Source organism: Drosophila ananassae, chromosome XL (assembly GCF_017639315.1).
Source record: "Drosophila ananassae strain 14024-0371.13 chromosome XL, ASM1763931v2, whole genome shotgun sequence".
NCBI classification, from domain to species: domain Eukaryota; kingdom Metazoa; phylum Arthropoda; class Insecta; order Diptera; family Drosophilidae; genus Drosophila; species Drosophila ananassae.
This window is the reverse complement of record NC_057931.1, coordinates 6,412,177-6,438,067: the sequence shown is the minus strand read 5'-3', so window position 1 is coordinate 6,438,067 and position 25,891 is coordinate 6,412,177. Positions and strand designations below refer to the sequence as shown.

Here is a 25,891-nt window from a genome sequence, read left to right as displayed (position 1 = left end):
CTTAAACTTTATTTTAAAAGTTGTAACATTAGAGGTTAAGAAGAAACATTAGAGGTTAAGTATGTAGTTTCTTAAATAAATAAATATTCATAGAATAAATAAATACATTTATACATAAATATTTTAATAATAAATGTTATCAGTTCTTATTTTAAATATTTTATAAAGTAGTTTAGAAGTAATATTTTTGTAATATTCATATTCTATTACATTTTATAAACAAATGTTGTAGACTTCTTAATAAAAAAGTCTATGATTCCCTTTATCTTACCTTTAATATTAATCATATTTATTTCAATTTTAAAATAAATAAAAACTCCTACCCTTCCAACAGTTTCTCAATTTATCTCCTCAGCTCATCCTCTATTTATTACATTTTCTATTTATTTGCAACACTTTCACTTGACTAAACCAATTTGTGGCAGCCCCAGGTATTTATCAGTTAACAGCCACAACTTATGGCCAAAAACGGAGGGCCAACAAAGTGAATTCAGTGTCAAAGGCGTTGGCCAAGAGCAGCAATTTGTCCAAATAAATCGCATCACAAACTTCTTAAGCACATTTTGAGATAGTTTAGCTGCCAAAATAGTCATCGCCCCCCCCCCCCCCCCTTTTTGGGGAGTCAAGAGCCCAAGAAGCACCCCCTATTTTAAAGGGGGGGAGGGCATGGCATGGCATGGCATTGTCAGAAAACAGGCTGGGGGGAAAATCGAATAAGAGCACACCGTGAATCTGATTACATGGAAAGTGCCACGAACGAAAAATTCGATCACGTAAATTGAGTTTACACTTTTTTTTTTTTGGTGAGAGGGTGAAAGGACTAACAGTTGCGGGGAAAATCCAGTGAAAAGGGTGGGAGGTTAGGAGGATGTATGATTTTTCCTTTTTTTTGGGGGAGGGGGGGAAGAACTCTACTCTCTAGAGTTGAGAAAATATTTTGCGGCGGCACGTCTGCAAATGTATTTGCTTTGCACTCGTGTATTTGCCTTTTGTCGATGACTCAACAGTCAAAGTCAAATGGAGAGAGAGAGAGAGAGAGAGAGAGAGAGAGAGCGAAAAGGATAAAGGATAACACGGAGCACAGGACATGGTGGTGCAAATATTGAGGTTGCCGAACAAATAACTCGGCGCCAGGATCTAAACAACTTATTTAGCGGATTTTGGGTTTTAGGCTTCCAAGTAAACGGCTTACTCTTCGAGGGCTTTAAAATGATTTTTAAAAAACTTAAAAATTGCATTAAAAATATGTATTTTTAGGGCAGATATATACCTAATAATCTGCTAACCTACTGGCATGTTCTGCAGCACCCAAAAGTAGGCAACAAAATTTTTATTTATTCTGTAGTATTTTTCTGAATTTTTAAGTTTAGCTTTTGAAAAAGTTAAATTGAAAAATAAATTTCATCTTTATAGAAAGAAAGAGCTTGGAGTGTAAGAGTACCAGGTATCATATCACCCTCCTTGTTTGAGAAGGAGTCTTCACATCCTCGCCAGGATAAGTGCCTAGGAGTGGCTTTAAAACGCGCTTTTTAAGAAATGAAATGAATGAGAAGGCCCCTTGGCGGGGCAACCTAATTAACCTTTGTAAGCTGCTCCTATGATTTATGTACTCCGGGTGGGTCCTGCCAGCCAGCCTACATACATATATCCTTTTGTGGGAATGTCTGAACGCGCTCACACCTAACAAATCATGGCAATTAATTTAAATTTAATTTCATTTCGTCTTTTCTCGCTTTCGGTTGTAACCCATTTCATTTCTGTATTTTTTTGCTTCTGTTTTTTTTTTTCTGTTCTGTTTTCACGCCAGGATTTATTTAAAGGGATTTGTCCTTCTCCTCTGACGCGACAGCGCGGCCGTAATTTCATTTACCCGTCAACGTGGGGGCACGACCACTCCCTCTCCCAGTCCTCTTCTTTGGCCTCCCCGGAGGCCACTCCATTTCCACTTGCCACTTGCCGGCAGCCGAGGCGAGGCGAGGCAGCCTCATTGTTCCAGGACGAGGGCCAGGAAAAACTGCATTAACGCTGGCCAGGATCCGAGGGGGGGCTGTGCATCGAAATGTGTCAGGACATGGCGTGTGTGCGTGACTCATTTACTTACCAACAGGCAGCCATCCTGGTGGCCATCGAGTCGGCCATCCTCTTGTCCAGGATGTCACAATCAAGTCCAGGACATTAAATCCTTTGAACAGAAATCCTTGGAGTTGGCAAAAATTGGAGAAAAGGAAACATTTAAATAGAAGATTGAATAATTTTAGTATTGAGAATTTTCTATAAACATTGAAGCCTATTTTTCTTTAAAATTTCCCTCTTTTTAATTAAAAAATAACTATTTTTATGACCTCAACTGCATTTAATGACGGAAATCAAGCAGATCTCCAGAGACTGTCGATGAAAAGTTGTTTAAATTAACAATTTCGGACCGCAGACTCAATCGATTTCAGCTGCAAACCCGAAAACGCTTTTTAAATCATTTTTAAAAGCAGTTCTCGGTTAAGCAAAGACCACAAATAAATGCAAAAAAATGTGAAAATGTTTCTTTTTTTTTGCGGGGCGACAAAAACCGCACACGAAACGCGAGTGCGACGGAAAACGCGCGGGAAAATGCCGCCAAAAAATCTCGAGAGCCATTTCCACTTAAAATGCAATTATAGCGTTTACAGTGCGGTTTTCGGCAGCGAGGCCATCAGGGGGCTCTATGTTTTAATGGTCAGTACTGCCGTCCCCTCCAGTTGTCCTTGCAACCTGTGGCATCCGCATCCTGTGGACGATGAGGGGACCATTAAATCCTTCCATCAAATGGCAAGAGAAACTGCTGCTGGAAATGGCAAAACATAAAAATGAATATTTATCGCTGGATTAGCCATTTTATCCGGATATCCCTGAAGGAAAACCACTCTGCAATCCCAGCAATCCTTTTCGTCCTTTCTGAGAAACCCATTAAATCGGAAATTGTATTTCCCCAGTTGAAGTAAAACATAAAGTTTAGTTTTTTTCTCAAATTTAAACTAAAAATTGCAGAGACCATATAGGTTATAGGCCCAACTAGAACTGAGGTAGTGGTCCTGCCCTGCCATAAAATGGCCAATTCAAAATATAAAGAAAATGGCAACAGAGCCGGCGGCAAACAGTACTGGGAACAAGCCAAATAAACTGGCAGGAAAAATGGCAAATGGCAATAATAACGAGAATATAAAATGCATAAAAACATAAAAGATTGTTGGGGAAATTGTAAAAATGCAAATTAAAATGCGCCCAAAAGCCAAAAAGGGCCAAGAACAGCATAACCTATCAGCAGCAACAGCAATTGTGTCTTCAAAACAAGGACATTGCCAAAGACAAGCATCTCAGGGTATCCTTCAAGAATTACTAACTTGAAATAATTGTTTTTTTGTTTTTTAATTATTAAAACATTTATTTAGAAATAAATTATAGTTAACAATAAATTCTAACATATTCTTATATATATATCCTTTAATTCCAGGGTATCCTTGAGTTGATTTCAAACTGTGTCTCTTTAGAACATACATTTTTTATGGGCACCACGTAAAAAACAAGAAAATATGCATAGCAACTGTGGCAGTGGCAACATCCACAAGGACAACAACAATAAGGACATTCGTGGTGGTGCAGTAAATCAAAAAGTAGGCGGAGATAATAAACCACACAAAAAAGCGAATAAAAAAACAAGTGAGAAAAGCGGCCAGGCCCCGGCCCCTCATTACCATATCCAATGGAAAAATGTAAACAGGCGACATCCATGAATTTAAATGAGGTTCAAAATTCAAGTACTATATTTTAATAAAAATTAATAAACAATATAGTGGTTTTTTAACAGACATTAATAGAGAAAAGTTCAAAGGACCAACTGGTAGGTTTTGATTAATTAATGGCATTAGAAATCATAGAAGTTGGAAGAAAACTTTCTGTAATATCCTTCCATAACTATACATCCTTGTAACTAATAATTTCTAGCTTATGATGACAGAATTACTATTTAAGAAATATATAAATTCTACCATAATCTTCAAACTCTTTAATATAAAATACTGATAATAAAGCACAGCTTTTTCAACCAACTTGCACCTGAAAAATATACATATGTACATGTACCTTAGTGCCTCATTATCCATGCAACATTTTTGTTCGTTTATTTGTCGAGTTTGCAAATCCCATCTTGAATGGCATCGTCAGCTGTCGGCGGGCGATCGATTCAATTGATACACAAACCCAAACATTCCATTCATTGAGCCAACAAAAAGCAGCTTAAAGCATATCTTTTGCTCTTTGAGGGATTCGATTTTATTTAGAGCTGCATCTGCAGATGTCCACTCAAGGTGAACTCATGTTTCGTATTTGTGTACTTTGTGTGCACTTATGGAATTATTCCGGAAATAACCAAGGCAGGAGTGAAGTGATTTGCATGTGCTACTATAAGCTTTGAGTATTATTTTCCATAAATCATAGCCTACTTTCTGGGGCTTACTCAAAGAAAAGATATTAGTTTTGGGAATGATTATAAAATATGTTAAAATAATATTCAACCCAAATAAAAAATCAATAAACAAATTATAAAGAGAAGGAGAAATTTAAAAGGGATCACAATGCGATCAGGTGTGAAATCCTCTCAAAATGTTTATATTTTATGGCAAAAATACACGTCCCTACATAGACAGATATGCGAATGAGAATATGTATCTCTAAAGCCTTAAATCAAACGCTCATGTATTTTTTTTTTTTTGAGGCGGCAACCAAAAAATGTATAAAAAAAAAGTGAGAGACATAAATTTCAATTTCTTGGCCATATTTCATAAGAATTTTTTCCTTGCCAGTTGGTGTGTGTTTTTTTTTTTTTTTTTGGCAAAAGAGAGTGCGTGGCAGGGAGGCAGCCATCAGGACACCATCAGGACATCAGGTGTGGCGTGTTCATTGCGTGTGTGCACTCCGCTGATAACATTCAATTTTCATTTAATTGAGTTCGCCAGCCAGTGGGTTTTCGTCCTTTTGTTTGGCCTCATTGGCAGTTCTTTATGGTAATATCTTTTTAGTTATATTTTACAAGATTTTTCCTTGCTTAAAAAAAGGGAAAAATAAAGTATAAATTATTAATAAAAGGCATCTAAACTTAAAAAGCAATAAAATATTTCTTAATTTAAGAATATAAACCACCTTTCTGGCCACTAAACCTGACACATCCCTGAGGCTAACAACAAGCCACAGCCTTTGTATTGCCAATTTGCATATAAACCATAAATTAACCCACTATTATTACCTATTTTCGTGGTGATTCATCAAACAAGCGATTTGGCCAGAACACGCAAAACACAAAAACGAGCAAAAAATCTGGGCTGGACTGGGATGTGGGGCCAGTGGACAGTATGCTAACCGCATTGTGGCATTTCGAGAGGAGCAGAGCTTAATTCGCAGGACCTTTGACCTTTGTCGAGAGGACCTCATTTGCATGTGTGTGCGGAGACATATGACAAACGACCAAAGAGAACACAAATACAGAAAAAGGACTCAAAAAACTAAACAAGGATTTCACAGGAAGTCGAATTTTGGATGCTCTTAGAGATATATTTCAGATAGTGGCTTAAATAAGCTTAAATGAAAGTTTAAAGGCTTTCAGAAAAAGAATATAGGAAGGGGCCAACTGGAGAAAACCAGAAACACTCAATTTTATAGGGGTACCCCTTGGAAAAATTGGAAAAATTTGAAAACCATATTTAAGCAGGGATTTGAATAAGGAATGAAGGTACTTGATGCGCTGATTACAGAATGGTACATTATTTGCCGATCGGATATATATTAGCAGAGTTATGGCTATCGCAAGGGGGCCAAGTGGGGTTGGCCGGAAAACCATCCATTTTATAGGGGTACCCCTTGGAAAAATTGAAAAAATTAAAAAACGATATTTAAGGAAAGATTTGAATGAGGAATGAAGGTAATTGATGCGCTGATTACAGAATGGTAGATTTTTTGCCGATCGGATGTATATTAGCAGAGTTATGGCTATCGCAAGGGGGCCGAGTGGGGATAGCCGGAAAACCCCACATTTTATAGGGGTACCCCTTGGAAAAATTGACAAAAATTTGAAAACCATATTTTAGCAAGGATTTAAATAAGGAATGGGGGTACTTGATGCGCTGATTACAGAATGGTACATTATTTGCCGATCGGATATATATTAGCAGAGTTATGGCTATCGCAAGGGGGCCAAGTGGGGATGGCCGGAAAACCATCCATTTTATAGGGGTACCCCTTGGAAAAATTGGAAAAATTTGAAAACTATATTTAAGGAATGTTTTGAATAAGGAATGGAGGTACTTGATGCGCTGATTACAGAATGGTACATTTTTTGCCGATCGGATATATATTGGCAGAGTTATGGCTATCGCAAGGTGGCCAAGTGGGGATAGCAGGAAAATAAGAAACATTCTTTTGAGAAAAATATGAATACCTTTTGAAAGAGTATTAGAAAAATATAAAAAAGAGACACTCAGGCCGGAGAATGGGGGGCAAAGGCGGAAAGGAGGAGCACCGGAGGGAAGGTGGTTATTCCTTGGCACGCCTCACAAAACATAAACAAAAGCGCAGCGTACAGACGAAGATTCGTGTGTACATTCATCATCTTTTCACGAGAAGGTATATGTATAAGGATATATGCATGCAGAGATGAGTGTGTGTGTGTGTGTGGGGTATAGGTAGGGCAATATATCAAGTGTATAGAGGACCAAGGACGCTGTAGGTAAATTTCCTCGGGCGCTGTAAAATAATTAACAAACTTTTGGCAGAAAAGCAAAACAAAAACAGAACACAAAGCAAAACAGCAGAAAAAGTAACGAAAACAGAGGCAGAAATGGAGGAGACAGAAGAGAAAAAGTTTCCACTTAGTACTGTCAGTTTTTTGACAAGTTTTTAAAAAAATTAGTTCAAATAAAATTTAAAAAATATGATAGATATTATAAATTAAAATATGTATGATATATTATTCATATAAAAATCTTTAAAAGCTCAGAAAATATGTTCTAAGAATGTTTAAAAACGCTTTCTTTCTCTTCATATTTTTTTAAATTATTTAAAATATAACTCTTAAATTTTAAATTAAAGTTTTAAAACCATCACTGCTTCGAGTTCGTCCCCTTCAATTTTCACAACTTCCATTTGGCAATCTGGTCTGCATAGTTTTTTCCATTCGTTGCCTTTTTCCTTAATGAAAATATGATAATGTGGGTGGGGCGCCAAATGAAAATAAAAAAAAAAAACAAAAAAAAAGGATTGCGGTTCGTCCTTGCAAATTCCTCAAGTGTGGCCGAGGGTCTGGCATGTCAACAAGTCGCCACGCCCCATTACTCCTTTCTTTTTCGGGATATACTTTCCATCTCCGGTCAGAAATAAAATATAACGTATACGCACTGCATGCACAGTTTTTATTACGTATACGCAGAGTTAGCCCTGAAATAATTTGAATCTAAAGAGTTGTCAACTATTGAACAATAATGCAAAATTAGAAAAATATAAAAGCCATTAAAAACAAAAACAGGATAAATTCCCAGTCGTAACATTAGCGAACTTTTTGTTGTGTTTTCCATTGAATCCCTTCGGGCTAAGCCACATAAATCAAATGTGGGTGAAGCTCGCAGGACCACAAAGCACACAACCAAAATACAAAAAAAAAGGATGTTCCAGCCGAGGAAACAACAGCGGTCGGGCCAGGGAAATTAGTCCAATTAATATTACATATTGCTAATTAAACGCCATTCAAGAGCTACGACATGACCGCAAAAAGTTGCAATGTTCCTCCAAGCCTCAAGGATATCAAACAAATATATATATATATATATATATATGTATTTGTATTAGGAGTCTTGGGATAACCGATTTGCCTAATCGGTTCTTGGCCAAGACCGAGTTTTAATGGCCAGCTGGTCTGGGACAAGTCAACTTTTTATGGCCCTAGTAGCCCAGCGACGCTTTAAGGAATTTCCAATTGCCGCTCTGGCAGTTCAAACTGTCAGCAGATGCCGATGTCCTTCGGGTGATTTGTGGCCAGATTTCCATGGCCATCGAGGGCGTTTAAACCGCTAAGAGCCGGGACCGGGACCAGTTAACAGCCACACAGCCAGGGCGAATTCTTCAGCTCGTAAAAATATTTGCGCAATTTTCTAATTTATGCCTTTAAATATATATGTGTGTGAGTTTCAAATTTCATTTGCAATTTTTGCCTTTAAATGGGTATTTCTTTTTTCTGTTAATAGCTTTTAATTAAATGTATTTATTTCTAAGATTCTAAAAAAGTATGAAATATAATTACAATATCCTTGAAAAATGCAACTCTTTATGGACAAAACTAACAAAGCCACAAATGTCCTTTTTATGAACTACTTTATTCCGCAAACAAATATAAAATTCACAAAGCTAGCTTCTTATTTGCAAAGACTTTCAAGTTAAGGGACTTGCATATTTTCTTGTTTTCTTTGTTTTAGTTTGTGGTGCCTTGTGTGGATTTCTTGGCCCGGAGCTTCAATCGATTTGCAATTGATTTGCAACTCCTGCCGGGGTTATCCTAGGTGGCACCCTCCTTAGGTGGTGGTGGTGGTGGTTCTGGCTGCTTGAGGAGGTGTGTGTTGGAGCACCACCGACGTCAGCGGTTCAAAGACACTCGAAAGTCATGCAAAGTCAAATAAAATTTAGCACGCAAACAAACACACATCAAAACCCGTAGCCCGTAGCCGGGAAAAAGCCAAAAAAGGGGATAAGGGGGTGAGCATTTATATAAATTTATATTTAAAACGTGCTTTTGGGGGAGGGAGCTAGGCGGTCAGGGGTGTAGATAAGGGGATCACACATTTTTTAAGGAGAAATTTATATAATTCTAAAGTCTAGGGATGATATAGAACCTCCAATTTACTAAAATTGTACTTAACTGTACGATATCCGGTACTGCTAGTGTTTTTGGCTTTAAAGACTAATTTTTGTTGCCTACTTTAAAGCGTTTTAAATCATATTTTGATTATTTTTATGATTTAAAGAAGTAAGATTTAAGATTTTATATGAAAGGAATAGCAGACAGACGGCAATCTCTTAATAATGATCGAAAATAAAAATTTAAATCGAAAAATGTAAAAACTCTTGTTGGTCCTTGAAAAGGACCTCACCTACGCCCCTGTCAATATCCCGACTGCATGGCACTTCACATGTGTCGTTCAGGACTTTGACTTGGTTTCTCGAAACGTTGTGGTGCGTGTTTGTTAAAAAAAAAAAAGAAAATAAGAAATAATAAATAAGTAAAAGCGGCTAAAAAAAATCCCACACACCCACACACACACAGACTGGAAGCTGGAATTTATTTGAGTTTTTACTTTGGCTGAAATTTTTCTGAAATTTGTCTGAAATCTGCATTAAGATTTCACTTGCTGACATTTCGTCTCAACAAAAAAAAAATAATAAAAAAGTGAAATAAAAAGATAGGTTAGCAGAGAGGGGGGCTGGGCAACATCTGGTGGATTTCCACTTTTGACACTTGAGAATGAATGATATGCTGGTGGCCCCAATTGGGAATCACAAAACGATTAATCTCAATGGGGGCCTCATGTGTGCCGACTTGGCCTCTCTGGTTCTGGTTCTGGCCATGGCCCTGTCGATGACCTTGAAGACAGTGTCGCCTAAAAAAAAGTCATGAAAAACAGTCACTAGATTCGAGTTTAATGAACTATGAAGATTACTGTTAATTCTATTTTTCTAAGACTACAATTTTTTAACTAATTTTTAGGGATAAAACTACTTGATATACATAAGTTATAAGCATTTAATTTTTATATTTTTTATTGGAATTCCTTGACTAAATTTCTAGTTAGTCCAAACAAAAGACATAAAAACAAAAAATAAACTTTAAATTGTTGAAGAAAAAAGCTTGCCTGCCTACGGGCATTTAATATTTAGTACACTGAGAGAAAAAAGAATAAAATTAAGGCTTATAAGATATAAGCTTAAAATAAAATTTCCTCCATAATTAATAGCTAAAATAAATAATATTTCCTATTTTATTTTAACCAATTTAACAAAAAAGTATATTTTTTAAAGTGTTTTCATGTAAAAAGCCATTTGCACGCAATGCCACATAATGAAACACCAGCATTGTCCTGTCGGACAACACCTCAACCCCTCGCTCCTCCTTCTCCCGACCTACCTGGCCACCTGGATGGTGGGATGGCCGCCTTCATTTTCCAGGCCGCCCTCTATTTTCAAGCAATTTGCCTGCAATTTGTTTCTGTTTTCCCGCCTACTTGCAAATTATCTGCAATTTCATTTCACGTACACGGTACGCGGTACGCGGTACACGGACAGGAGCAACCAACCCAAATTAACGGAACGAAAGTAAAAGCCAGAAGACGGACAACAAAGCAAGGGACAATAAGGACGAGCCCCAAAAAGTAGGCAACGTCAAACAAAAGCAAAAAAACGTACAGCGGCAGGTGCAAAATGCTTTTTTAAATTGAAAACTGTTCTTTATATTATTTTTTAATTATTTTTCAGTCTTTAAAATTCAATTCAAAATAATTTTCTAAAAAAAATTATAATTACAAGGCTATTTTCCTGAAAAATAATAGGAATTGTTATCGATTTTGGAGGTTTTGAGGTTATTTTTTAAATAATCTGTAAAATTCTATAAAATTTGTCAAGAAATAACTCCTCTTCCTAAAAACCAAGTACATATCTTCCTTGGTTTAACAAAAATAAAAAAAGGAAGGTAATTTGTCCACTTCTGGCGGCTAGTTACGGAAGTTGAATGATTTATGGCTAAAAACGAGGACAACAGAAAGGCGCCCAAGGACTAACCTAACCAGCGAGCGAGCCCCCGGTCGCGTAATCCTTTTAACGCTAATTTATTTAATTTCTCCAAGTCGAAGGCAAACAACAATCAATTTCCACAATTTTTCCCGTTCCATTCAGAGGCTCTGGCTCTAAAAATTAATTAAACGACAGCCAGCAAGAAAAGAAAATTTGCGTAAAAATGCCAACAAATTCATTTAAGTCGCAGAAGGCGTTACGTCCTGGTAGGGGGAAGTCCCGAATCCTTGGGGAGGGCTTGCAAATGAAGTTAGTGGGAACCGAAACCGGAAACGGGACGCCAGAACGGCAACTGAAAAGTCAGCGTAACGGAAACTTTTCCCCCAAAAAAAAATAGAATAAGAAAAAAAAAGGAATTTACATTTAACCCAAAGTTTCTGGCCAGGACAAATGTCCATTCATTTGTCTTAAATCATCAAATTGGAAACGGCGGAAAATCCAATTTGAAGTTCCCGTCCCGGCCAGCCCCTCCGCCAGGATAATGGTAATAAGAAGAAGACGCTGTCGGCAGGAACAGGTAACAAAAGCGCTGACCAAAAATCAAATGTTAAACATAAATCCTGCAGCCTGTCTGCAGGATGTGTGTACGCGTGTGTGTGTGTGTGTGTGTGTGTGGCAAGGACATATCCGTGGCAAGTGATGAGGGTGTGGGCAGTGGAAAGGAGAAATCAAATAACCCCAAAAGCAAAAGGATTCCGCAAGGGACTCGCAACCAAATGAAATACATTTCCAGCACATTTAAATAAGTTTTCACCTCAAAATAGTCATCGCCTTGAATTTATTCTGTTTCCAGACACTTATGGTTGAGATATTAGTGGTTTAGGGAGTTCAAAAATTAGTTAAAATATTAGTGATTTTAAAAAGAGAAATAATATTCTCAGAGATAAAATAGAGTATATTTTTTCGCTAAATCCCACCTGGTACATCGGAAATAGTATCTTTTTTATGGATTTCTTAATTGTTTAATAACTTAAAAACTATCTAAATTAAACTAAAACTATCATAAAAATATAAAAAAGTTATAATAAATATAATATTTCAAAATCAATTTACAATAAAAACCAAATTGAAAAACAATACTTAATTCCAATTACTTAAATATTTATTGAAAAAGTGTCCTTAAATTTCTACCCCCATCTGTGACTGCCCTTTGTAGCAGATGTGTCCTGTATAGTCAACAATGCCCCCAACCCCTCCGCACTCCCTTCCTGGCCATGTGGCAAATGGTCGAAGGAAGCAAAACAAATTTGAAGCTCATTATCATGCTCATTTCAATATCAATTTCCGTGCGCTGACATGAGAAATCCTTTTAGACATTTCCAAAATGTTCTCTCCGCACACTACAGTGAACTCTCCGCCGGCCGAACGAACGAATCACTGCACATCCGAGGCACATCCTTTGGGAGTCCCTTGGGAAATCTGACAAAGATACACACTGTACTGGCACTGGCTGGGGGGACATTAGCATAATTCCAGGAGGAGAGTGGCGGAGGTGACGGTGGCGAAGGCTCCTTTATGTTGTTATGCATTTCCTATGTGTCAGCGGAGGCGAAAGGATATAAAAGGAGACTAAATCGAAAATGGAAACTTATCCTTTCGGCTGGGTAAATAACAAAAAAGGACATATGCGAGATATATTATATTTTTTGCATTTAATCCAAAAAAAAGTATAGATTTTATGGAATACTTTATAGTTTGCAGTTCGCAATTAGCATTTATTTTTAAACCAATGGTTTTTAGTAAGTAATCATTTAGTAGAAAGTAAAAAAATAGAGAAATACATTAGCGTTTAAGTAATGCGTGAGTTTTGTGTGTTTGTTTGTGAATACTTTCAAACAATTCCGATGTGGAGAGGATTAGGCGCGGGTGGATTAACTTGGTTAACGTATTTGGATCCAGATGATGGCGAAAGGATACTAGGACTAGCCCTTGAGGCTCGTCATGCCCGCACGCATCACCTCGTCGACGAGCAGGAGGTTGCTGGCAATGATGGAGCACGAGTTCAGGATCTGCTTCTTCACAATGTAGTTGTCATAGACACCGAGATCCACTGGCTTCATCGGCTCCCCGGTGGCCAGGTCCAGGCCGACCAGATCCGGATTCAAGCGATCCTCCACCGTTAGCTTGACGATCGTGTCCTGGGCATCGTAGCCGCTGTTGACGGCCAGCGTCTTTGGAATGACCAGCAGGGCGTCGGCGAAGGCCTGCACGGCCAGTCGGGACTTGCCCTTGATGGTGTCCTTGAAGGCAACCAGCTCGTTGTAGGCACGAACCTCAAAGGAACCGGCACCGGGCACCAGAGCCTTGTCGGCAATGGTGTTGTTGATGGCCCGCAGACCATCGCGGATGGCGTCCTTGATCTGGGTGATGGTGTGCTTGTTGGGGCCCTTGATCAGGATAGTCACGGACAGCGGGTTCTTGCAGTCCTCCACGAAGGTGTACTTGTTCTCGCCGAGCACATGCTCGTAGACAACGCCAGCATAGCCGAGGTTCTCCTCCTGGAGGTCGTCGAACGAGTTCATGGCAGTGCCGCCGCAGGCCAGAGCCAGGCGCTCCATGTTGCGGCGCTTGGCACGACGCAGGGCCAGAATGCCCTCCTTGGCCAGGGCGTCCAGGGAGATGGGATCAATGCCCTTCTGGTTGATCAGGACGAAGGTCTTGTCGGTGCCGTCGCACACGGAGCGCTTCAGTTCGATGACCTTCTTGACGCGCTGGTCGATGAATTCGCGCTCGGCGCGCACAAACGCCTCCCGCTCCTCGGCGGTCTTGTAGAAGAATCCAGAGTTCACCTCGGCCTTCTCGTACTCCAGCGACACGTTGGCGGTCAGGATGTAGGCGTTCTCCAGACGCTTTGGCATGTCGGGGTGGCGAGCACCGTGATCCATGACCAGACCGCGCACCAGCTGTGTGTCGGTGTCGGTCTTGTGCTGCATCTCCATCAGCTCCACCATGTGCAGGTCCACGGGCTTGGTCTTGTCACTGGCGATGGTCAGCACGGCGTCCACGCAGACGTCGGTGAGGAGGTCGGCCAGCGCCGGGTGCACCTTGGTCTTCAGACTGGTGTTGGCAATCTCCACCAGGTTCTTCTTGTTGATCTCCACCGGCACCTTCACCTTGTCCAGGACCTCCAGCGCCTTGTCGCGGGCCTTCTCGAAGCCCTCGGTCATGATGCGCGGATGCAGGCCCTCGGACAGGTAGATGTCAGCCTGCTTCAGCAGCTCTCCGATCAGCATGACGGTGGTGGTGGTGCCATCGCCGGTGGCGTCATCCTGAGCGGTACTGGCCCGGGCGATCATGGAAGCAGTGGGATGCTGGATCTGCATCTCGTGCAGCAGAACGTTGCCGTCCTTGGTGATCTTGATGTCGCCGGCGCCGGAGACCAGCCTGAAAGCATTAAAGAATAATATTTTTTAGAGAATCTTCCAGAACGAGCGCGTGACTCCCCACACCTGCCAGTCTTGACTCCCGGGGAGGAAAACATTGGCCGCAAACCGCTCTTCCCGCTCTTATAGGGCGGCAGGAGCCTACTTTAATTGAGCATATTTTAAAAAAGGGCATCCTAGTGATAAAAAATCAGGATTTTCAACTCCAAAGAACTGCAGACAGCGCCCCATCTCTTTCCCCCCAACGATGACGCATGCCGCTACTTCGTTCCTAACCTCAAACTGGCAGTTGCCGCAGCTGTCGTCAAAAGGCATGTTTTTACCCATTTTCCACCGACTTTTGAGTGAAAGTGCATCCACACGGTGGAAATGGAAGTAATAGTAGGGATTTGGAGCTACTTACATCTTCACTGTGCCCTTGGGACCCAGATTGGTGCGCATCACATCCTGGAGACCCTTGGCGGCACTGATGTTGATGGCCAGAGCCTGGGCGGCGCGGGCGAATTCGGCCTTGGGGTTCAGCAAGCTAATTGAAGCCATGGCTTTTTATACTTTGTTTTACCGGGTGAAGTGAGAGAAAATTGTTGCAACAAAATAAAACCAACACGCCGCGACTGGAACCTAAGAATCAGAAGACAGAGTGACCAGTGTGTCTTTTAGAATGGCGGTATTATCGATAATTTTTTATCAGTTGCAAAAAATTTAAAATAAACAAAAAGACAACTTTATTTTATTTTTGAAGATTATTTATATAGTGTTAAGATTTGAAATTTAAAATATGATAAATAAAAAATACCAAAAACACAGAAATATAAACAAAAAATACCAACAACAAAGCGGGTTATCGCACCCCCGATTATCAAAACCGATACACAAACGAAATGCGACTGTACGCATAGGCCATCACTAACAACACCAACAAAAAAAACGGCGACGATTTTATTGGCAATTATTTTTGTAACTATAAAAGCCAGCGGGATAATTGAGCGTGTGCCGTGCCGAAGACGGAGCGCGGCGTTGAGTAACCAACCGACCGAACCAGTGACCAGCGATACCGCAATAGCACCAACGGCGCTATGAGCGTGCTGGCGTATCCACGTACAAACGACGAGGAGATTTTCCGTCAATGCACCAAGGACTGTGGCGTGGTGACGGCCACAGATGACTTCCAGTACTTCGCCCTGCGATGCGTGGTCTGCAGCGAGAAGTTCCGCTACTTCGACTCCTTCATCGGGCACATGCAAACGGTGCATCTGGGCGACCATCCCGACTCGGATGCAAACGCTCCCCCATTCAGACTGGGTGAGCCCGTATCACTGTCCTCCCACGACCGGGGCAGCAACGGGGATCTGGCAAACTTCCATGAGATCGAAGACTTGACGGACGCCGATACGGCACTGCTGGAGCCGCAAATGGTTATCAAACAGGAGCTGCAGGATTTGCCCTGCAGTGATGATGACATGGCCGAGGACTACGACGACGATGACGACGACAGGCTGCCAGGATCCGAGGCGAACGAGGAGGACGACGGAGATGAGGAGACCATTCTGCCGGAGAGCTCTGTTCCGGTGGTGAGCGCAAAACCGAAAACCAGGATGAAGGTCACCAAGCGACGCCAGCGACTGGATTTGAAGAATGAGCCGCTACTGGACGTGAAAAACGAACCGCTACTGGTTGAGGGGGAGTCCTCCCTTGACGACTACGACTCTCAAATGATGGACGATAACTCGGGCGAGTACATGGACTACAGTGGGGTGGAGGAGACGAGCCATGGAGCCGAAGGCGACTTCCTCAACTACGACGAAATGGTCGAGGAGTCTCTGCTGGGGGTGAGTGCTTATTGACCATCTAAAAATCACCATAATCCCTGATTACATGTGTACCTTTCAGCGGGAGAGAGGAGTAACGATGCACATCAAAGACCGGAAGATGATCAAGTTCCTGATCCAGTCGTACAAGCGTAATCCCTTCCTCTGGGATCACGGCAATCCGCAGTTCCGGGATAGGGTGAAACGCGCTCGCTTCCTCGACTGGATCGTGCTGGAGTTCAAGAGCCGCTTCAACATCGCCCTGGCCAAGGACGCCATCACCCGAAAGTGGGACAACCTGAGAACGGTGTACAAGCGCGAGTGCAATCGCATGGCCCTGGAGAAGACGAACGTCAGTACGCTGTGGTACTTTAGGGAGCTGCTCTTCCTCAACGACGTCTACAGCTACACCGATAAGATGGCCAAGACGGTGGTGAAGGTGAGTGCAGAGATCCGAGAGAGAAAGAACATTGTTCTGGCGAGTCTCTGATGTTGTGGGTGCAAAAGTGCCCCCTCCCTCTGCCAAATACTACGCCGCAACCCCTGAATCCATGACTTTGGAGGCAGAGTTCTCTGCTGACAAGCCATCCCCCATTAATCACTTTTCAACCCTCTCCTCATCTTGCAGGAGACGAACTATCGCCGCCGGTTCTCGGCCATTTGGAGCGACACCTCAACGTCCAGACTACTCACCATGGTGAAGCGGTATCAGTGCTTCTACAATCGCTTCGATCCCGACTATCGCAGCAAGGAGCGGCGCGGCGAAGGCCTCCACCAGATGGCCGTGGAGCTGCAGGAGCTGATCGACGTGTCCACCATCCAGATCTCGAAAAGAATTTCGCAGCTGCGCTTCGATTACTCCAAGCAGAAGATGGAGCGCCTCAATTGCGAGCGGCAGGGGCGTCCGTTCACTTCCAAGTACATCTACTACGACCAAATGCACTTCATGGACGAGGACATACCGCCGTTTAAGTGCCAGCACTGTCCGGAGATCGTCCAGACGCTGCGAGAGCTGGATCTGCATCTGCTGAACCACCAGCCAAGCCTGGGTGGCGGCTACTACTGCCACATCTGCGCCATCCAGTTCGCCAGCTCCGAGGAGTTCGACAGCCACAAGCAACTGCATCTGGGCGTGGGCTCGGACGTCCGATTCAACTGCGAACTGTGCACGGCCAGCTTCCGGGAGAAGGCCAACTACGACGAGCATCTGCGCCGGCACAACGAGGAGCTGTTCCTGCCCTCGCTGGCCCTCAATCACAGCATCATTGAAGGCGGCGGCGACGACGAGCCGGAGAGTACGAAGCTAACGCCGGCAGGCACTGGACGACGCGGTAGACCATCGGGATCGGCTTCGAAGTCTGCCATGGAGGTGTCCGACGATCAGGATGCGGTTGGCGGGGATGGAGGCAAGCCGTATGGTTGCGAGGTGTGCCGCCGAAGCTTCGCCACGCCCGGCCATCTGAACGCCCATCGGATCGTGCACCAGGACGAGCGCGAACGCTGCTACAAGTGCGACTATCCGCAGTGCAACAAATCCTTTGTGGCGCGCAACAGCCTCTTCGAGCACCTGAAACAGCACTACAGCAACGAGGAGTTCAAGTGCGACATCTGCGGCAAGACCTTCAAGTCCACGAAGAATCTGCAGAACCACAAGCAGATCCACGACAAGGTTAAGCGCTATGTCTGTCAGATCTGTGGCTCAGCGTTCGCCCAGGCAGCCGGCCTCTATCTTCACAAGCGGCGGCACAACCGTCCCAACGGTGTCGTGGGCGCTGTGGGCCGTTCAGGCCGGACCACCCTGTGAGATAGGGCGGATCGGGAGGGCGGCGATCGGTCCGGGTCCAAACGGGACCGGATAGCGGGTCGTGGAAGAGGACGGGGCCGTGGCCGGGGTCGAGGTCGTGGTCGCCATGTGAAATAGTCCTGTAAGTGCAACTCACGCAATGTCATGGCCCGGGAATGAGGGCAGCTAGAAGGCACCTCGTGTGTCCCACTCACTCAATGGTCAGCCCTGTTTGAGTTTCTATATTTTTTTCGTAGCCAACAAGATCTTACTTTTAAACACTATTTTAAATCAAATGTCCAACCTGACCGCATGTATTATTGTATTTAAGCCTCAAGACTTATTGTTTAATCAATGTTTTTATCCCGCAACTTCTCAGGGCTGGCTGTATGTATTATTTTATTTAACATTTTAATGTAATTAACTATAACTATAACTATAACTGTAACCCTGACTAGGGTTAGTTAAGTTCTAGGCGTAGTCCTAAGCGAATTACTTACCTGTAGTAGTACTTAATGCGAAAAAAAAGTATTTAACAATGCAACCTAGGATTAAAGTAGATCAAATGGCACTGATCATCCAGTTTCCCCCCCGAACACTTCCAAAATGAAAGGGATGGGTGGATGGAGAGCACGCTAGCCAGAAAGAGATAGAGAGTAGTGGAGGAGGAGGATTACTTGACCCGTGCCAATTTCGAACGTAGTGTGTAAGAATTGCAGACATTCCTCCCCGTCCGCCCCAATAACATTCCATACTGAGTATTCTAATTAGTATTCCATGTGCTAACTAAACCGTATATAATAGATATATATATGTATATTCCGAGGAAGCCAGACGCCCCAAGCCACAAGCCACAAACCACTCAATGGGAAGGTAATTAACAGCAATAACTAAGTTACCAAGTTACTAAGCCACTGGAAAATGATAGTTTTAAGATCCGAAAACAGTGCGAGTAGAGCCGTAGGGACACACTCTTATAAGTATTCTTTAAAACAAATGTGTAATCTAAACTGTAAACTGTAACCTGTCCTTATAGCCCTGAAACGTACTGTCCGCGAACGACTGAATCTGAAAAGGCACTTTCGAGGAGATCGCACTCGTAACTCGTAACTCGTATCTGTAAATAGAAATTAATTAAATTTTGTAACCTGATCCGGCATTCAAGAATGAGGAATACTTAGTGGTAAGAAGCCCAGATGTCAAGCAGACTCCAAAAGAAGCTCCATTTAGGCGTAAGTTCCATCATCTAGCACAATTTCCACTCATGCCAGACACTCAGCCCTAATCCTAAGAGCAGCTAAGACGAAATACTAATTCTTATCCCAAGAAAGCGCCACCTGATAACACCAGAGAGAAGTTTGTGAAATAGTTAACAGGAGGAACCCCTCCCAGGAGGATCTCCTCCCCAGTCACAAGGATCACAAGAATCGTAACAAAAAGTGCGCTTCCAGAAGAGTCAGAAAGTCAAAAAAAAACCTTAAAATGCCACTTAAGAAGCGTCTTCGAAGAATGTAAATCACAAATCACAATTCTAATTTATATCCTAGCAATACCGAATGAGATTTTAGTACTATACGATCTATATACATAATTATACACCCCACAACACACGTATTCGGAAGGCCCTCGAATAAATAGGTTTAAACGATTAAAAAGCAAAAAAAAACAAGGAATTACTCGACTTTCATTGTGGTTCCGGGCTCCCCAGATAACTGATGACGTTCTAATCTCCACTCTACGGCTGTCGTACGTCTGCCCGAGATAGTCTACCCACCTCAGTTCTATATAATTGGCTCCCAGACACCGCAAATGGGTGTGTTTTCTAAATATTTATATATGTTTGTACATTAATGGGTAGTTATAGTATATATTCGAATTGTTTTGACATCAGAATAGCGCCTTGTCATGCTTAGTTGGCACACCACCCGGGGGTATTCGAGTATTTTGTCATAGGGGCTCTTAAATATATTTGTTTTTTTGATTGGGATTAGCTTTTAATCATCTAGGTTTTCTTTTATTCTATATAAAGGCCAAGATCTATAGAATACATGGTTACATCCTTTGGAAAACAGAAGTTTTTAAAGCCAAAAGAGGTTCTAGAACTTCTCATAGAAACACTGGATGGGGCTATTATAATATTTTCATAAGGGTTCTTAAAATTATATATATATAGGATTAGCTTTTAATCTTCTAGCCTTTCTTCTATCCTTTATATAGACCCAGATCTATAACATATATGGTTGTGTTTCGAAAAACACCTTTTGAAAAACAACAGTTTTTGAAGCAAAAACAGATTCTAGAATTTCTCATAAAGCCACTAAAATATATACATTATTTTGTGATTAGGATTAACTCCATCTGGTCTGTATTAAATCCTCTTTATATAGTCCTATACACTATATATAGATTGATTCCTATATAGTCTGTCAAAATCTTTTGGAAACCAAGACTTTTTAAACCTAAAAAGGTTCTAGAACTTCTCATAATAATATTGACATATTGATCCTAAATAGCCTCTTAAAAATATTGTACATATAGGATCTATATAGTCCTTATAAAATATAGTTCAGTACTCTCTAAAAACCCTATAGAATACCCTTAAAACAAATTTCTTAAAACCTCCGCCTAAAAATAAACAATGAAGTAATACTAAAATTTAGGTTATATGCTAATTTATTGCCTTCACTTGTAGGTCTGTTGGTCCGTCACCTCGCCGACCACTACTAGTTTGGGCCAACTTTTAGCGACGTAGAAGATCACTCGAGTGCGGCGTGCTGCCGTCCGTCCGTCCGTCCGAATCTTGGCTATCTGGTGCCATTGCGAGTATCGCGCCCCCCGGACGACTCATTTCACCAGGGGCGGCAGCGTGCCAATTTTGATTTCTGCCCGATAATTAGTCCCCGGACGGGGTTTCGATCAATAACAGCAATTAGCAACCAGCGACCAGGCCCCTCGGCTCTGCTCGTCGTTTCTACGGCTTTTCCATAGAATTCTGACGGCTACAAATTTCTAATTTGAAGCAAACACATTAATCAATGGCATAAACAACAGTGGCTGCCATTTAAATGGAACTAAATATAATATTAAACATTAACTTTAAAAACTAGTACAAGTTTGAGCCTCTAACTGTCTTATGGAGGTAGGGCTATCTTTATAGAACTTATAGTTATAATCTCTAGAACCCTATAGTCATTTCTATTCCCTTGACCGCATGTGTCAGTCTATGGATCATGGTGCGTCGCTTATACATACATAGATAAGATAAAAGGCGAACAAAATAACAACCGGATTTGTACATTTTCGAACTGAGAGTTCGTTTTAATTAGTGCATTACTCATGGGCCTGTTTGCCAAAAAAGTAAAGAATTAACAATTACAGTTTTAAGAATTATTAACAAGCTTTTTAGCCGGTCGGTCGAGGAGCGATCGTTGCTCCAAACAGCAACAACAGAATGGTGGAGAGCAATGCATCCAAATTCCGGTTGGCTGTAGGCTGTTGACTGCAGGCTGGAGGTGTTTCGGTTCACGGTGTCCGCTCACCCGCGGAGTGTGTCCAACTCTGACACGATTCCCAGGTTGACTATGTTATTGGCGCCAGCCGGTCGTCCGTCCCGACGCCATGACTAGATTCCTAAATCAGATCGCCGTGCTCGTTCACCTTGATCACCCGCACCCTGGCATGGCGGTCGGACAGCACCTGATCGATGCTCTTGCTGGTGCTGATGCCCGAGCTGATGCTGCTGTCGCCGTCGCTGCTGGTGAACAGGCCCAGATTGTCCTTGATTAGATGGTCCACGGCACAGCCGTCGCACTGCAGGATGACCACGCCACTGTAGTAGGCCTCCTCGCTGATGGTCTTCTTGTTCCGAGTGTTGCAAAGCTTGCATCGATACACCAGTTCCATGCGGCGTTGCATTCGCCGGAATCGCTTCAGTGTGGTGGGCGATAGGGAGCCACTGGACTGGGCGCCAGTGGTGGAGCGCGTCAGGTCGAAGGGCTTGGCCGTGAACTGGCACGCGTCGAGAATGGAGCGCGGTATGGAGAGCGGTGAGGGGCGCTTGGCATCCTTCAGCGTCTTCTCGGCGTCGGGCAGCGGCACGGCATCCGTCTGCTGTTGCTGGGTGGCGTTGAGGATCGCGTTCTGTCCATTCTGGCGCAGGTAGTTGAGGGTACGCGATGTGAAGATGTTGCGCAATGCGTTCATTTTACGTCCGTTCGTTTATGTGCATATCGAGATTCCCGCGGCGACGCTGACTATATTTTTCACACGCTGCAGTTCGTCGCTGTTCTACGCGCTGCACGTGCCGACTTGCGTTTGTTTTTCTCCTCCAGGCACACACAAAAAACAACGATGCGCCAGAATGCTCCAAAATGGGAGCAGGGAGAACAGCTGATAAGCTATCGGATCCGCAGTGCTGCCAATCTGCCAGTGATGCCAGCTCATCAAAATTACATATATTAGAAAATATTTTAAAATTTAAGCATGCCTTAAGTTAATACTTTAACTAAGAAGCTATATGAATTTAGTAAACCCCACTTAAAAATATTCAGTATTATTGAGTTTAAATAATGATTGGCAGCACTTTTCCGATAGGCCGCCTATCGATAACATGCAGGTAACTTGTTGGCCGCGTTATTTTGATAGCACGTGTGTGAATTGAAGAATCCGTGCAAAATGACCGACGTTGTGGAGGCCGTGTTCATCAGCACGGGCAGCGAGGACAACACTACCTGCAGTGTCCAGGATCTGCGCACCGGCACAGATTTAATGCGCTACAAGGGCGGGGGATGCGCCCAGCACCAAGGCCTCTCCATCATCGGTCTGAACTATTTGTTTGCGGCGAACGCCGCCAAGCCTCTGATCCATGTCTGGCCCATCAACAAACAGGAACAGATGTCGGGCATTCGCTTCGTGGTGCCGGGCAAGGTCAATGCCATGGCCGTCACGCCGGATGCAGCCTTCCTAGTGGCCGGCATCCAGGAGAACATCTACCTCTGGCACCTGAACACCGGCCGCATGCTGAACACAATTTCGAAGCATTACCAGGCCGTCACCTGCCTGAGATTCACCGACAGTGGAGAGCACTTCATTAGCGCCGGCAAGGATGGCGCTGTTCTGGTGTGGAATCTCACTTCCGCCTGTGCTCCGCTGGTCACGGGCAATGGCCAGGATAGCAACGAACCGCTGTACAGCTTCAATGATCACGGCCTGGCCGTCACAGACATCTACACTGGGATAGGTGGAACGCGGTCGTACTTGTACACTGTCTCCCTGGATCGCTGCTGCAAAATATACGACTTGATGGGCGGTGTCCTGCTCGTCAGCGTGGTCTTCCCAGTGGCCCTGCACAGTGTGATAGTGGACAAGCTGGAGAGGAGCGTCTATGTGGGCTCTGCCGAGGGCAAGGTCTACGTCTTCCACACGGAGAACGCTCCCCGAATGACTGTAAGTTTGGAACTCTTATTGGAAAGCTCATCTAACATTTTTATTTTTAGGAATACCACATGGATGAGGAGGAGGCTCAGGCCTTTGTGGGTCACGCCGAAGGCAAGGCTATTACCTGTCTGGCTCTGAATATGAGTGGCACGACCTTGGTTTCCGGCGGCGATGACAAGCAGGTCTGCGTCTGGGACACGGGCAGTCGCCAGCTAATCAAGAGCATACCCCAGAATGGAACGGTGAGCAATCTCCGCATTCGCCTGGTCAGCGGCGTGGTCTTCCAGCCGGAGCACAAGCAGCCGGAGATGTTCGCCGACAGTCTGAAGCGGATGATCAGCGCACGGGAGGAGAATGATTGCATCGAACTGATGCCGCTGGCCAACCAAGACGCTGAAGAGGAGGATGAGTTGCCGCAAGGGGTTCTGGATGATGAGCTGCTACTGAAGTTTATAGCTCAGATGGGAAGGGTGACTGCGGGGGAGAATGGAGTGGAGGACATGGAAGAAACGCTGGAGGAGGAGGAGGACGATGAGTCTGAGGATCAGGAAGACTCTGAGCCCGAAGAAGCAGAATCTGAGGAGGAGCCAGAGGAACCAGAGCCGCAAAAAAAGAAAACAAAAGCAAGGAAGACACCATCCGACCAGGAGGATGACGAAGAAGAGGAAGCAACTGAATCAGTAGCAGGAACTATTCAATCGGTATCAGCTCCCCTCGAAAGAGACGCATTCATCGAAAAGTTGCAGGAGGAGAACAGACAACTCAAGGAGGAGACCAAGAGGATGTTCGAGTACTTGTATGACTACGTCTCCCGCAGGCCGCAGGGAAGTCCTGACAAGAGCAAACGAAAGAAGCCAAACGCCAAGTAGATAGCAGCAGTTAACTAATTTTACTTAGGATTAGGTTTAATAATCATCAATTATACATGGTACAAAAAAAATTAGGAAACAAACAGAAAACAGATTACGATTGCACTTGCACGAAACACATTTGACAACTACTTGGTTGGCTCCCCGGCGCCCTCCATTTCATCATCGGCCTGCTCCTGCTCCTGATCCTGATCGGTGGCCTGGTCCTTCTCCTCGGCCAGCTGGCGGCGGATCTCTCGGTTGGAGTTCAACAGCGCCCGCAGCTGGGACATGATGTCATCCGTGCGTTGTTCCACAGCATCCAGGGCACAACTGAGGGCGTCCAGGCTCTGGTTCACATCCTCCATTTCTGCGGGACATGCAAAGTACGTTTTCTTTCTAGTTTCTCTTAAAGCGGAATGTGACTCCCCAACTCACCTTGGAGGTCGGCCTCCTGGACATTGGTGTTGCCGGAGTCACCAGACGAGGTGGGATCGTGGTTGTTTTTCGGTGACATGTTCTCTGAACGCTCCGTTGTTGAAAATTAATGTTTGCTGGCTTTTTGTTTTTCCAGATGGGGGGGACGTTTATTTATTGTCACGAGACACCAGGCCCACAGCTGATTGGGGCTTGTTAGAGATGGGATTCGAAACGATGTGTTTTGAAAGGGGGACTTTGTATAATTTAATTTACCATTTAAGTTGGAATATTTTTAATTAATCTTGCAATATTTATTAACAGCAATTGAAGAATTAATATATAATGTATTTTAAACCTAAATTTATGTTTTATTCAACCCCTTTATAATCCATTCTATCGATGACTGGATCCCCCGTTGGTAGGAGGCGGTTGAACTATCGATAGTTTTCCACCCCCACCTGACATAACAACAATCGAGCGAAATTATGAATAAATGTTTTAAATCCCAACACCGGATATTACTCTCACAGTTAAACGTAAGCCGGCCGTTAATTTTCAAGTTCAATTATTAAATTTTAATACTTTCAGTTGCCGCGATGCTATGCCACCGCAGTGCAGAAGGAAGCGCCACCCCCCGCCTCACAGAAACCAAAGGCCCGAGTCCAAATCGTTGGGGGTTTGGCCCACAAGCCGGATCCGACGTCAGTTAACTGCGATTACATAGGACCGCCGGATGCCCAGTCGAATTTACGCCCGTACGTGCGGCACTACGGTGACCAGGAGACGGAGCTGGCCAGGAAGCTGCGTCTGAAGCGCATCGAGGTGGAGGCCTGGAACATGGACTTCTGGACGAGGCACAACAAGCGCTTCTACGAGGTTAGGATAACAGGGCACTCCCTCTCTCTCTAGTCACTGTCATGCCATCTCTTTCTCATTGACACTCGCAGGAAAAGGACGACTTCATACGCCTGCACAAGGAGGGCGAGACGGAGGTTTCCGCCGATCGGATGAGCGAGTTCTACAAATCGTTCCTCGACAAGAACTGGCGCATCCACCTGATGTACAACATCTCCTGGTACCTGAAGAACTTCGATATCCTCACACTGGCCGCCGCCGTTCAGGTGCAGAGGCTTCTGTCCCGGGCCAAGCGGCGATCCGGCTCGACGCAAACCTGACTCCAAAAATTGCTACCCGGAACGTGTACAGTCAGTTCCCATTTTATCCGCCCCTCCTTCATTGTTGGTTTTTTTTTAAACATTATTGTGTATCCTGTGTAACTAGAAATTGCGCTTAAATTACAGTCTAGTACATAAATGTAATGTTACGAGTGTTTTTTCTTAAGCCAAATGCGGGGGTTATCCT

At 43.5% G+C, this 25,891-nt stretch overlaps 6 protein-coding genes and 1 long non-coding RNA gene across 10 annotated transcripts; 3 read left to right on the top strand and 4 right to left on the bottom strand.

Moving 5' to 3' along the window:
* Window positions 1–1,428: 1,428 nt before the first annotated feature.
* LOC123257537 lies at window positions 1,429–4,450 on the bottom strand. The gene is made up of 3 exons (XR_006507631.1): window positions 4,114–4,450; window positions 2,102–2,197; window positions 1,429–2,047 (listed from the first exon to the last, which is right to left on the bottom strand). It is a non-coding gene; the product is annotated as an uncharacterized LOC123257537 (long non-coding RNA).
* An 8,085-nt stretch (window positions 4,451–12,535) lies between these two features.
* On the bottom strand, window positions 12,536–14,888 carry LOC6502235 (T-complex protein 1 subunit zeta). Its single transcript, XM_001966000.4, has 2 exons — window positions 14,638–14,888; window positions 12,536–14,235 (listed from the first exon to the last, which is right to left on the bottom strand). The coding sequence occupies exons 1-2, from the start codon at window positions 14,772–14,774 to the stop codon at window positions 12,774–12,776; spliced, it is 1,599 nt and encodes a 532-aa protein (XP_001966036.1). The 5' UTR covers window positions 14,775–14,888; the 3' UTR covers window positions 12,536–12,773.
* A 202-nt stretch (window positions 14,889–15,090) lies between these two features.
* LOC6502206 lies at window positions 15,091–19,498 on the top strand. 4 transcript variants are annotated; one of them, XR_001408341.3, is made up of 4 exons: window positions 15,091–16,063; window positions 16,125–16,481; window positions 16,671–17,967; window positions 18,862–19,498. XR_001408341.3 is itself a non-coding variant. In XM_001965999.4 (3 exons), the coding sequence occupies exons 1-3, from the start codon at window positions 15,311–15,313 to the stop codon at window positions 17,844–17,846; spliced, it is 2,286 nt and encodes a 761-aa protein (XP_001966035.1). In that variant the 5' UTR covers window positions 15,091–15,310; the 3' UTR covers window positions 17,847–19,498. The 4 variants fall into 4 exon arrangements, 1 of the variants encoding a protein (XP_001966035.1); XR_004310419.2 differs by having other exon boundaries at window positions 16,671–18,805; XR_004310420.2 differs by having other exon boundaries at window positions 16,671–19,057; window positions 19,123–19,498.
* A 1,616-nt stretch (window positions 19,499–21,114) lies between these two features.
* LOC6502234 lies at window positions 21,115–22,243 on the bottom strand. The gene has a single exon (XM_001965998.4). The coding sequence runs from the start codon at window positions 22,026–22,028 to the stop codon at window positions 21,456–21,458; it is 573 nt and encodes a 190-aa protein (XP_001966034.1). The 5' UTR covers window positions 22,029–22,243; the 3' UTR covers window positions 21,115–21,455.
* A 180-nt stretch (window positions 22,244–22,423) lies between these two features.
* Window positions 22,424–24,224, top strand: LOC6502207 (WD repeat-containing protein 18). The gene is made up of 2 exons (XM_001965997.4): window positions 22,424–23,270; window positions 23,321–24,224. Exons 1-2 carry the CDS (start codon window positions 22,500–22,502, stop codon window positions 24,128–24,130), a joined length of 1,581 nt encoding a protein of 526 aa, XP_001966033.1. The 5' UTR covers window positions 22,424–22,499; the 3' UTR covers window positions 24,131–24,224.
* Window positions 24,146–24,769, bottom strand: LOC6502233 (UPF0184 protein CG14818). The gene is made up of 2 exons (XM_001965996.4): window positions 24,548–24,769; window positions 24,146–24,479 (listed from the first exon to the last, which is right to left on the bottom strand). The coding sequence occupies exons 1-2, from the start codon at window positions 24,624–24,626 to the stop codon at window positions 24,259–24,261; spliced, it is 300 nt and encodes a 99-aa protein (XP_001966032.1). The 5' UTR covers window positions 24,627–24,769; the 3' UTR covers window positions 24,146–24,258.
* Window positions 24,770–24,924: 155 nt separating this feature from the next.
* On the top strand, window positions 24,925–25,848 carry LOC6502208 (COA8 family protein CG14806, mitochondrial). Its single transcript, XM_001965995.4, has 3 exons — window positions 24,925–25,065; window positions 25,118–25,405; window positions 25,477–25,848. The coding sequence occupies exons 1-3, from the start codon at window positions 25,015–25,017 to the stop codon at window positions 25,702–25,704; spliced, it is 567 nt and encodes a 188-aa protein (XP_001966031.1). The 5' UTR covers window positions 24,925–25,014; the 3' UTR covers window positions 25,705–25,848.
* The last annotated feature ends 43 nt before the right edge of the window (window positions 25,849–25,891 follow it).

Coding starts and splice junctions, on each gene's coding strand:
- LOC6502206 (XM_001965999.4), top strand. CDS start 15,311: ATGAGCGTGCTGGCGTATCCACGTACAAACGACGAGGAGATTTTCCGT. Junction 16,064..16,124: donor TCGAGGAGTCTCTGCTGGGG/GTGAGTGCTTAT, acceptor TGTACCTTTCAG/CGGGAGAGAGGAGTAACGAT. Junction 16,482..16,670: donor TGGCCAAGACGGTGGTGAAG/GTGAGTGCAGAG, acceptor CTCATCTTGCAG/GAGACGAACTATCGCCGCCG.
- LOC6502208 (XM_001965995.4), top strand. CDS start 25,015: ATGAATAAATGTTTTAAATCCCAACACCGGATATTACTCTCACAGTTA. Junction 25,066..25,117: donor TATTACTCTCACAGTTAAAC/GTAAGCCGGCCG, acceptor TAATACTTTCAG/TTGCCGCGATGCTATGCCAC. Junction 25,406..25,476: donor ACAACAAGCGCTTCTACGAG/GTTAGGATAACA, acceptor TGACACTCGCAG/GAAAAGGACGACTTCATACG.
- LOC6502207 (XM_001965997.4), top strand. CDS start 22,500: ATGACCGACGTTGTGGAGGCCGTGTTCATCAGCACGGGCAGCGAGGAC. Junction 23,271..23,320: donor AGAACGCTCCCCGAATGACT/GTAAGTTTGGAA, acceptor TTTTATTTTTAG/GAATACCACATGGATGAGGA.
- LOC6502235 (XM_001966000.4), bottom strand. CDS start 14,774: ATGGCTTCAATTAGCTTGCTGAACCCCAAGGCCGAATTCGCCCGCGCC. Junction 14,236..14,637: donor CCCAAGGGCACAGTGAAGAT/GTAAGTAGCTCC, acceptor TAATGCTTTCAG/GCTGGTCTCCGGCGCCGGCG.
- LOC6502233 (XM_001965996.4), bottom strand. CDS start 24,626: ATGTCACCGAAAAACAACCACGATCCCACCTCGTCTGGTGACTCCGGC. Junction 24,480..24,547: donor CCAGGAGGCCGACCTCCAAG/GTGAGTTGGGGA, acceptor CATGTCCCGCAG/AAATGGAGGATGTGAACCAG.
- LOC6502234 (XM_001965998.4), bottom strand. CDS start 22,028: ATGAACGCATTGCGCAACATCTTCACATCGCGTACCCTCAACTACCTG.